Source organism: Nycticebus coucang, chromosome 7 (genome assembly GCF_027406575.1).
Source record: "Nycticebus coucang isolate mNycCou1 chromosome 7, mNycCou1.pri, whole genome shotgun sequence".
Lineage (NCBI taxonomy): Eukaryota > Metazoa > Chordata > Mammalia > Primates > Lorisidae > Nycticebus > Nycticebus coucang.
Window position 1 is genome coordinate 78389339 of NC_069786.1, and position 12495 is coordinate 78401833.

The window sequence follows — 12495 nt, forward strand, 5'->3', positions numbered from 1 at the left end:
CTCTCCCCTAACATTCAGATTTAAGTTCTCTAGTACTATCACCTAAATATATTTCTTATCCATAGCACTTCTCTATCACTATGGCTCGAAACCAGACACTCAGAATCTCTTGTCTCCAGCCGCGTAACTTGAGTCCTGCTGGTCTCACGGCGCTGTGCTCTCTATTCTGTCCCGTCTGCCTTCACACTGTCCCAGACGCTGCTGCAGGGCAGGTTCCTGCCTTTTCATCCTTGTGTTCCCAGAACCTAACAGAGCGCCTGGAATGCTGTAGTCGACAAACAGAGGTTTGCTGAGAGTGGAACAAGGTCCCACATGGGATCAGACCTACGGATGGAGGAGTTAGCCTTAGAAAGAAGTTAAGATTCTCCTTAGACTAAAAAGCTGTGAAAAAGATGCTTGACATTATTAAGAAATGTCAGTGTGGACAGAAGGAAAATGTACAGAATTCATGGATGGCTATGATGGAAATCAAGTTCATTTCTGGTAAATGAGGGTTTTGAAGATGGGTTTGGGAGCTTGAAAGGAATGAGAAAAGATTCAGAATAGCTATTGTGATAAAAGGAACAGGGAGTCAACTAGAAATAAGTAAAAAGGTTGATAAACAGGGTTGAGTACTCTACTGGAGTTTAATCATGTATAGCAGAGAATAAATTATTTTTACTTAACGTAATGCCAGGACAGCCTTGAGATTTCATAGTCAAGAGCCAACAAGCCCTAACATTTGATTGATAAGTGGACTTTGTACTTAAATTATTCAGACTGACTGCTCAGATAATCTAAACACAGTGACTGCAAACTGTGCCCCAGCATGTTGCAAGGTGCTTTGTTGATTTGTTAGTTGAATAACTTATAATCTTCCCATTTATGTACTTATTTTCTTCCTAAAATGCTTGGTCTTCTTGGTGCTTTGGCCCTCATGTAAATCTTCAATAAAAAGAATTGTGTGAGGCACAGCTTTTCTAAGCCACAAATAAGTCATGTTTCCATTTTCTTAAATCAGGCATTCCTGCCGTTACCTTTGTCATCTCTAATTACAATCCCCTGAGTATATGAGAAGATGGGTCATTGAAATTTATAGGGGAAATATAACTGAGAGGGCTTTTTTCCTGAAGGATAAAGATGTATCTTATTGAATTAAGATATGAAATTATTAATTTGAATTAGTCATTTGTCTCCACTATATATCACAAAAAATTATCTACATTGTATTTTTACTTTTAAATGGTAATATTTCTCATAGTGATCAAGCTCATTATGATTTTAAATGGCAGTCACCGGAGTGTAAGGAGGTGTTTCTCAAAGCGTGCTCTTCCAGCCAACACCATGAGAATCACTTGGAAAGCTTGAAAGAGACACAAGGTCCTAAGATCCGGACCATACAAATCAGAATTGATGTGGAGCAGGCCAGAAATCTTCACAATTAATAGGGTTCAAATTCTGATCACACTGAAACCTAAGAACCAATGTCAGGGTGCAGATCTGAAGTCAAATTTGCCTGCATCCAGTCCCGTATATACTATTTTGTTAGCTGGCTAACCTTTTCAGAAAAGCTTTTTAGCCTCTCCAAACCTCTTTTCTCATTTTTAGGTGGATATGAATTGTACACACTCTTTTAGTTCATTTTAAAGATAAGATGCAATAAAGCAAGTGCATGGTTCAAAGCCTGATTCACAGGGAGCTTCAATAAAAGCTAATATTATTTTTGATATATTATGTCTGGAATATTTATAGAGCTTGATAAATTTTTAAATGAAATATTTTTAAAATGAAACGAAATATTGCAAATTCTAAACATTCTGCGTATGTACTTTATGTTCTGAGAACACAGCTGGCTGTGACTGGCTCAGTAATTTGCAGCCTTACGAGGTTTGCAGGGACATGAATGCCGTGTTAAGTAGTGGGCCCCGTACCTTTCGTATCAATTAGGAAAGTTACAGGCTATGTATCTCTATTAAGCAAATGATGACTTGGGAAACTTTTAAATGAAAACTCTTCTAATGAATTTCTTAGATCCACAGTGAATGCTTCTGAAAAAGTGCTTTGCATTTTTAATAAATTATATTCTATCAGACAAAAATATGCCTCTCCTGCAGAGGTGTCCTTTCTCCCTTCTCAGAAACAGTAGGCAAATTGTAACCATATGTTCCTTGCATTCTCCCAGCTATAACTCTGCTGGCACTAATGGTATTTATGTGCCCCAGAGCTATAAACCTGTTTTAGGTAAATGTATTTACTCAGCAAAGAACATGAGTTTCTGAAGACCACAATAATAAACTGCCAACAGCATGCTAAACGGTGCTTATGTACTTCGTCTCTTCTTTTCATTAAGTTGAGGCTTCCTCCTGTAAGTTTCAATTCTCATGACCGTAAACTACATACAAATGGATTTCCAGGGCAAGATAACGATGAACAAACATTACTTCCTCGAAATTACTAATGTAATTATTACCCATCAAATAGGCAGTTAGAAGTCAAATCCATCACAGGGATTACTGACGTAAACAATACTACACTACTTCTCTTATACGGCTCAGTCATGCTTCCCAGGATTGTAAAACAGGCTTTCCCTGAGTCACTGTTTTTGTATCTAACTGCAAGTTATAGGATACTAATATAAAGATGTAAACAATCATAAAGTCATCTAATTATTTTGCATAACAAGCTATCTGGAGGTAGGAGATATTCTATTCACAGGTTTGGTGAGAAGCTCCCCAAGATTGGACCCTGATTGTTATCTTCCTAGTTCTCTTGGTGTTTTTCTCATGCTTACAATATGGCTGCAGCAGCACCGAAGTTGTAAGTAAGATAAAAGGGAAAAGAGCAAAAGTGCTTTGTTTTCTTGAGGGTGCCTTTTTGGGAAAGGGAGTACCTTACCAGATTTATTCTGATTAACCAGATTTGTGTCCCATGCTTTCTCCCAAATCTGTCTTGGCTAAAGGAGAATGGAGTCATCATGATCATGATTAGATCAATCATGAGCCATTCCCTGAAGCTGAACTAGAGACAATATCAAGGCAATGCTGCCTCCTACCTTAATAGTCTGGGGTTCTGTCAGCAACTAAAAAGGGAAATCACAGTTGGGGTAGGCAGTGAGCAATGAGCAACACCTGCCACTCTGCCGTTAACCACAGAAAGAGCTAGTTTAATGAAATCATCCATTTTTAAAATGGAGATGGTAGGAATGTTATGCCTTAATGACTTCATTAAGTTTGAGGAGGGTGAATTATATGCTTCATATTCTAAAACATGCTAGTTCAATCTTGTAGTTCAAGTTTTTCTGCTGTTCTCCCCTTGACCTCAATGAATTGGCCTTTATTCAATAAAAATCTACTTAAATGTCAGGTAACCTATCTATTCCAATAGGCAATAATTTTTCAGTATTTTCTCTTTCTTGAAGTCAGTCGTGAAGAAAAAGGAAGGATACGATTTTATTTGGGCCTGTAAGCTGCTTGCTACAGGCTATTCTTTTGTCAAATAAATGAGTTGTGTATCTTGACACAACACAGTATGGTATCAGTTTACATTATATTTTGTCCTAGCATCTTGATTAAAAAGAAGTTAGCTGCAAAGTCCTAATTCATTTTATCGAGGCAAAGTGCATTCTTTATGCTAAGATTTGGAAAACATTTTTTGCAAAATAAAATTCTATCATTCACTCAGAAAGAACACAGAGCCTGGTGCTATAATACATCATTATTCTCTTTTTCCTCTTCAACTTACTATGTTGATTCCTTATGCACACAGTACATTGATTTGTTGAAGTTACATGAATTCTAGGCTGCTTTGTAAATTTCAAGTCTGCATTATGCATGTTTTAATGAAAATGAACTGTGGGTCCAGGGGAAAGCTCTGGTTCCGTCTTGTCGCCCTTCCAGATGTGCACCTGGTCCTTTATTACATAGGAAATCTTTCCTATGGCACCTTGTTAATGAATCAAGGTACAGCAAGATGTATGTGTGTATATATATATATATATTTTTTTTTTAAAGAGTAGCATTGTAATTATGGTAATGTAGCAAAATAGCTTAAAAATGGAAAATAAACCAGGAGTCTAGCTGCTGTAATGTGAACACTGTCTCCCTGTAATTTGCTGTTGTCTTGGAACCTAGCTGTTTATGCTCTGCTTTCACCTTCTGTCGCTTGTCCAAGTGCCAACTTCTTTCCCAAAGGTGTTCAGTGACTAATGCTTTGGTTATGAGCCAGAATATTTTATAAACGTCTATTTCTAGGCAGCTCTTCTACAAGTCTTAATTAAACTTTAATGTCACACTGAAGTTTACTTTTAGAACCTCTTAGGTTCCTTCAGTTGTAACGTGATTGCAGAACGGTGGGGGGATGTAGGACAGCCACATTGCCACACGGCTCCTCATTTCCACTTCACACAGTGCTACCAACCATATGTGTAGTTACTTACCCCAAAGGTTTACAGCACAGGGATGAGTAACTCACAGCCATTCCCCAAATTCTGGGATAGCATGCTGTCACTCAGTCAAATTCTTGCACCCTGAAATGATAGCCAGGGATTTGAATTATTGCTTTGTTATTTATTATACATTCTCCCAGCAAGGTCCAACTTCTCAAATCAATGATCAGAACCTAGAGATGGTAGGAGTTGTTTTTTTATTCCTTTCATCCTCATGTCTGGAATACTACCAAGGAGTTTTGAGGACCAGGGGACCATTGGCTCTAAATCTGTGTGGTTTCTGGGGTGGGGGGAATACTTGCATTCTTTGAAGCCTCTATCATAGTCAGAATATTACAGGGGAGATTTTAATTAAATATAGTAATATGTGTTTCTTTTGAAATTAATTATACTCATCAATCAGATTGCTCTATAGCAGAAGCCCATCCTTTTTCTGTGAAGGGAAAGATAGTAGAAATATTTGAGCCTTTACAGGACAGAGATTCTCTCAACCTACTCAATTCTATCACTGTGATGCAAAAGCGTTACTCTGTGCTCCAATAAACCTTTACTTATAGAAGCAGGCAGACACAAATTCAACCTACAGGCATTACCTTTGCTGTGTGATATGTTTGCTTTTTGTATGTCAACTTTGCAGGTGTTTTTTTGTTATTTTAAAATTGTTGCTTATAGTCTATTTTGTTATTTCAATATAGTTTGTCAGTACACCTTAAGCTGGTTGCCAAAATAAGTCAAGATTCAAAGATTTTAAAGAATTAATTATGGGTTAAAATTATATATATGTATATATGCTTATATATAAAGAAGAATCTGCTCCTAGGGTAAAAATAGATATGGACAGTTATGTATAACTAGAGAATCCCATGTATGTGTTCACCAAAAGACTATAATCGTTCCAAACTGGAAAGTGCCAAAATTCTCATGGATAAATGTGGCATATTGAAACAATACAATGTATACACAGTGAGAATAAACATTTTACAATTAAAATTATAAATATATTAATCTCAAAAACAAAACTTTGAGTACATGAAGCCACATGAAAGAATAGATACTCAAAGAATATACTCTAAGATCCCATGTCTATAAAATACAAAACAGGGCAAAATTATTTCCTACTATCAGAAATACAGTGGTTAGAGGCAATCACTGCAAGGAGGAGGGCCTAATGGGTTTTTCTACCATAATGGTAATCTTTTCTTTCTTGATCTGAGTGCTGGTTTCATGTGCATATTCATTTGTATTGAACTGTACATTTAAGATATATACACTTTTCTTTAAGTGGATTATACTTTGATAAGTTTAAAATTTAAAAACAATCAGACTAAGAGGGGAATAACTTACAAGCATAGTAAATTAACTAGTTTCTTAAATCTATATTGAGTTTTCAAAGTGGGAGAAAGCGTCTATGATTGAAATCTTGTTTGCACATGGAAGTTGACACACGTTATTTCACATTTCTCAAAAGCCATACCACCTTCCTAGTATTGGTTTTGCCAAGGTCATGGGATGATGCTATTAATTTATAGGTCATTAGCTTGTGTGGGTGGGATACAGATCAGAATAACGTTATGCTGATAGATATTTACTTTAATGAAACATTTGGAATTTATATACGATCATAGAACAGATAAACATGACTATACGGTTATAATTTGAGAGAATTTATATTGATGAATCCGTAAGCTATTAACAGTTGATAACTTATGTAATAATTTCCCTAGTTTTTCTGACATGTTCCTAGGGTGTTTGATACAGCCCCTCCCACATATTTTTTTGAACACTGTATTTTTAGGCTCTGAGAAAACAGACAATCATGATCCAACATCTTCCCTCCAAGAGCATTTAGTCTAGGCATGAGAGAAACCAGACAGTGATTTCACATCATGAAACCATGGAGTTATAGAGGTGCCCAGTGTGCATTGGAATAGGAAGAAGCCACCACATTATTCTCATTAGGAAGAAAACCGTGTGGGGTGAAGGTGGTTAGCAATGAGTTTCAGCTAGAAGGATATGCAATAATTATTCATGTTTAAGCTGAATCTTGAAAAGAAGTGTGATTGTCCCTTAGTATCAGTATGAGATTGAATCCAGGACCTCTCACATACACCAAAATCCGTGCAGACTCAAGTGGCACAGTCAGTTCTGCAGTACCTGCAAGTATGAAAAGTCAGCCCTTCATATAGAGAGGCTGGTCATCCTTCAATCTATATTTTGTTGAAAAAAATCCACATGAGAGTGGACCCACAGTTCAAATGTGTGTTGTTCAAAGATCAGCTTTACAAGTTATCCATTTACATGAGAGATATTATAGGCAGAGGGAGAGCTTGAAGGGGTACAAAAATATCTTGTGTGTTTGGACACCCATTTGTAGGTGAATATGGCTAAATAAAAAATAATAGCAATTGTGTGGTGGAAAGTGAGGCAGGGTGCAGCTCTTGGAGTCCTCTAAACAGACATGTAACATTATCTTCTCATTTGCTTTCTTGAAAATGACCCTCTGGTTTTGTGATGATTAGATTGGAGGAAAGGACTGAGACAGAGAAATCAATTAAGGGTATAAACCAAATTAACTCAGGTTTAATCATGACATTTTTTAGACCTTCTTTAAAATCTTCCTTGAAGCAGCCAACCAAAATGAACACAAAAAGAACAGAAAAATAGAAAAGCAAAGAGTGCATTCCTTTACTGCCTTCAGACAACAGTGCTTCCCTTCCCTTATCTTCCAGAAACCTTTATTCATAACTCTTTTCCATGTATTTGTTTATAATATGTTTTTAACATTTATTTATACATCTGTCTTTTAGGCCTGCCATCCACAACCCCCAGGCCATGAGCAGGTTCCAGTCTGTGGCCTGTTAGGTGAGCAGCCAGGAAATGAGTGTAGCTTCCTCTGTATTGATGCTGCTCCCCATCACCTGCATCCCTGCCTGAGCTCCACCTCTTGTCAGATCAGCAGGAGGATTTGATTCTCATAGGAGGATGGACCCTACTGTAAACTGCACATGTGAGGGACCCAGGCTGTATACTTCCTATGAGAATCTAATGTCTGATGATCTGAGGTGGTGAGGCTTAGCCCTGGGGAGCAGCTGTAGACATAGATTATCATTAGCAGAGAGGTTTGACTGCACAGAGACCATAATCAATTGCCTACAGATGCATCAAAACCATCCCCCACACCCCAGAAGGTGGAAAAATTATTTTCCATGAAACAAGTCCCTGTGCCAAAAAGGCTGGGGAATGCTGCTTTCACTGTTGGTTGTAGGAGAGAATAAAGTGTGTTTTAACTATTTTGGTTATTGGGAACAGTGAACATAGTACCTTATTTATTGCACAGAAACATTCATTTGTTGTCAATCATTTATATGTCTTAATGCTTAAAAGCAGAAATTTGGAAATATGTTCTTAAACTCTGTCCTTTGAAGAGTTTAAAGACATGTTCTTTGTCTTTAATCAATTCCCAAGTAACTATTCAATGTTCACCGTATGTTTATTTAAACACTGATCTTCTATATAAATGATGTCTATTTGAATGATGTAATTTAAACTTTACTGAAGAAGTTTTCCAAATTCTACAGTGCTAGGTGAATATTTACCTTTTTGTTGTTATGACTGTCTTTTCATTTGCTATGCTTTGGGTTACATCCTCTTCTAGTTTGAACTAATTTTTCTAAATTTTAAGTTACTAGATATCTATGAACTGTATTTGGGGAAAGTTTATAAAATTATGACATGCTGTAACTGAAAGTTTTCCTTAGTATTTAGCTATTCTAACCCTCTCAGTGGGAAGGAGAATGAATTCTATAGAAATTTGCAATTACCTTGATGTTTCAGAACATACCAGCTGTGGGCTTTGAATATTTCCATAAGCCTCAAATTCTTCCTATCTAAAATATTCTAAAGATTTCATAGAGTGTGCATGACCTGAATCTTCACTAAATAGTAACTATGCTATTAGAATAGATAGGGTAACCAAGGTTTAGAAACACTAAGTGATTAGCCAGGCATTGTGGTGGGCGCCTATAGTCCCAGGTACATGGGAGGCTGAAGCAAGAGAATCATTTAAGCCCAACAGTTTGAGGTTGCTGTGAACTATGATGCCACAGCACTCTACCAAGAGTGACATAGTAAGACTCTGTCTCAAAAAAAAAAAAAAAAAAAAAAAAAAGAAAAAGAAAAAGAAAGAAAAGAAAAGAAAAACAAAACAAAAGATTGACACATCCACTCCATGGCCAGTGCCAAGACTTGAACTCATACACACGTCTGGATTTGCAGCAATCTGTACTTGGTAGTATACAGGAGGGGGAAGCATTTCTACAAATCTGGTTTTAATTTGCCCTTGCTATTGGTGGGGGTAACCAGCTGCCTCAGAAATTAATTCTAGTCTGATAGGTTTTCATGCCACCCACTTGCTGGTGGGCATAGGACTAGTTCCCTGCTCCTCAATCACGTTGACCTCACAGTCCCTCTATTTGCTCATTCTTCTTTTCTCCTAGTTCCTCAATTTTTTCCCTTTAGTTTGGGCAGAAGGTAGTTCACTGTCTTGAAAGAAAAAGAAGAAGAAAAAAATTATTTGCCTTTCAAAAACATTGTGAAATAATGAGGAAAATGTTAAAATTACAGAACCAAGAATTTAGGCAGCAAAGAAATAAAATAGAAGGAAGGCTAGTTTAGTTATAGCTATGTAAAAATCAAACTTTTCTTGGGTGATAGGTGATGAATTTACCTAAAACATCAGGAATTAAGAGTCTTTTTTAATATGTGTTTACTTCTGCATGCATGGGGGCTATCCCAGGATTATTTTTCCAAATTAATATCTCATGTTCAGCAAAAATTATATACATATATTTTTGTATACATGGAAAGAGGAAGAGAAATGGAATTTTTATTCTCTAAACAAGAACCAATGTTACTTAATTTTTAGGCCACATGAAAATAAAACCTACCTTGCTGTTGGGAGTATGAAGACATTAATGTTAAATGTATCCTTGTTCAACGCTGGAGATGACGCATATGACACGACTCTGCACATCACACTACCCACAGGTCTTTACTTCATTAAAATTTTAGACCTGGTAAGTACTGTGAGCTACAATAGCATGATACTGTTTCGTATTTTACTTAGTTTTTGTTTTTGTTTTTTTAAAGTAAGTGTTTTAATTCACTTCGTCAGTTTGGAACATAATTTGTACACTCGGCACACAGTCTTGTAGTTATTTTGATCCTTCCTCCACACTGCTGCTCAGAATGGCAAGTACCTTGGATTGTAAGTGCAAAGGGCATCAGCCTGCTGCTTTCCAACATGAGGAGTTAGGAGCGGCCTGGGCACCATCACCCCCTGAGCTACACCAAGCATGTCTGGTGTTGTAAGGATGCATCTCTTAATTATGGTTTAGACCCCAGTAACATTGGTCATCCATGCTGGGCTCCCAGAGTTACTGCCCTTCACTTCAAGTTCACACCCTCAGCCTTATTCCCAAAGGATCCCCAACAATAGCCTTCGATAAATTCCAAAATCCTGGTATTACACTTAGGCACATTTCTCTTTTTCCACAAAAGTCCAGAGCGTTCTTCTCACCACTGTGCCTGTCATACACACTTAAATCTGGCCACAAGATAGTGACAAGGTTGTGATTCAAAGAGAAAAGCCTCAGTCACTTTCTCCTTTTATATTCCTTTATCTTTAGGAAATTTACCTGTCTTTTATCCAGAGGTCATCCCTTCATACCAAGAGTATTTGAGAGAGGCTTTGATCTCTCTCAATTTTCTGTTACCCCAAAGCACTATGAGCCTGTTTGCAAAAGTAAGATGGGAAACTCAGCTATTTGGGGATATACTTTGTACATCTGTAATAGGTGTAATTACAATTGAAGCTATTATTATAAACTACTTTAAACACATTCTAACATACCAAAGAGGACCATCGAAAGGTGGACTTTACAGATCCCTTGACTCATGATATTTCAAGACAGTAGACCTCAAATTAAATAGGAAGTATACCAAGAGTAATGAAAACTACAAGTCCAGGAATTCTGTGGATGGTCACTTTATATTGGTCAAGGGAAAAATGCAACAAGAAGACGTTTCAATTCTAAGTATTTATGCACCCAATTTAAATGCTCCCAGATTCTTGAAGCAGACCTCAGTCTGAGCAATATGATATCCGATAATACTATAATAACAGGGGACTTTAATACTCCTCTTACAGAGCTGGACAGATCCTCTAAACAGAAATTAAACAAAGATATAAGAGATTTACATGAGACCCTAGAACAACTGCCCTCGATAGATACATATCGAATGCTCCATCCCAAAGATAAAGAATATACATTCTTCTCATCACCCCATGAAACGTTCTCCAAAATTGATCATATCCTGGGACACAAATATCAACAGAATCAAAAGAATTGAAATGTTACCTTGTATCTTCTCAGACCATAAGGCACCAAAGGTGGAACTCAACTCTAACAAAAACGTTCACACAAAGGCATGGAAATTAAACAACCTTCTGTTGAATAAAGATGGGTGCAGGAAGAAATAAAACATGAAATCATTAACTTCCTTGAGCATAACAACAATGAAGACACAAGCTACCAAAACCTGTGGGATAATGCAAAAGCAGTTTTAAGAGGAAAATTTATCGCTTTAGATGCCTACATTCGAAAAACAGAAAGAGAACGCATCAACAAACTCACAAGCCATCTTATGGAATTAGAAAAAGAAGAACAATCTAAGCCTTAACCCAGTAGAAGAAAAGAAATTTCCAAAATCAAATCAGAGATCAATGAAATTGAAAACAAAAGAATCGTTCAGAAAATTAATGATACGAGGAGTTGGTTTTTTGAAAAAAATGAATAAAATAGATAAACCATTGACCAGACTAATGAGGAATAGAAAAGTAAAATCTCTAGTAACCTCAATCAGAAATGATAAAGGAGAAATAACAACTGATCCCATAGAGATACAAGAGATCATCTCTGAATACTACCAGAAACTCTATGCACATAAATTTGACAATGTGAAGGAAATGGATCAATATTTGGAATCACACCCTCTCCCTAGACTTAGCCAGGAAGAAATAGAGCTCCTGAACAGACCAATTTCAAGCACTGAGATCAAAGAAACAATAAAAAATCTTCCAACCAAAAAATGCCCTGGTCCAGATGGCTTCACATCCGAATTCTATCAAACCTTCAAGGAAGAGCTTATTCTTGTACTGCAGAAATTATTCCAAAAAATCAAGGAAGAAGGACTCTTCCCCAACACGTTCTATGAAACAAACATCACCCTGATACCAAAACCAGGAAAAGACCCAAACAAAAAGGAGAATTTCAGACCAATTTCACTCATGAATATAGATGCAAAAATTCTCAACAAAATCCTAGCCAATAGATTACAGCTTATCATCAAAAAAGTCATTCATCATGATCAAGTAGGTTTCATCCCAGAGATGCAAGGCTGGTTTAACATATGCAAGTCCATAAACATTATCCACCATATTAACAGAGGCAAAAATAAAGATCATATGATCCTCTCAATAGATGCAGAGAAAGCATTTGATAAAATCCAGCATCCTTTTCTAATTAGAACACTGAAGAGTATAGGCGTAGGTGGCACATTTCTAAAACTGATTGAAGCTATCTATGACAAACCCACAGCTAATATTTTACTGAATGGAGTAAAACTGAAAGCTTTTCCTCTTAGAACTGGAACCAGACAAGGTTGTCCTCTGTCACCTTTACTATTCAACATGGTTCTGGAAGTTCTAGCCAATACAATTCAGCAAGACAAGGAAATAAAGGGAATGCAAATGGGAGCAGAGGAGGTCAAACTCTCCCTCTTTGCTGACGACATGATCTCATACTTAGAGAATCCCGAAGACTCAACCGCAAGACTCCTTAGAAGTCATCAAAAAATACAGTAATGTTTTAGGATATAAAATCAATGCCCACAAGTCAGTAGCCTTTGTATATGCCAATAACAGTGAAGATGAGAAGCTAATTAAGGACACAACTCCCTTCACCATAGTTTCAAAGAAAATGAAATACCTAGGAATATACCTAATGAAGGAA

General features: G+C 36.8%; 1 protein-coding gene across 1 annotated transcript in view; it reads left to right on the forward strand.

Annotated features, from left to right (window-relative positions):
- ITGA4 (integrin subunit alpha 4) overlaps positions 1–12495 on the forward strand; it is an 89276-nt gene that overhangs the window by 64089 nt on the left and 12692 nt on the right. The window contains exon 18 of the mRNA XM_053597701.1: positions 9348–9498. Coding sequence (XP_053453676.1) covers positions 9348–9498 — 151 coding nt within the window. The remainder of the gene's footprint in view (positions 1–9347; positions 9499–12495) is intronic.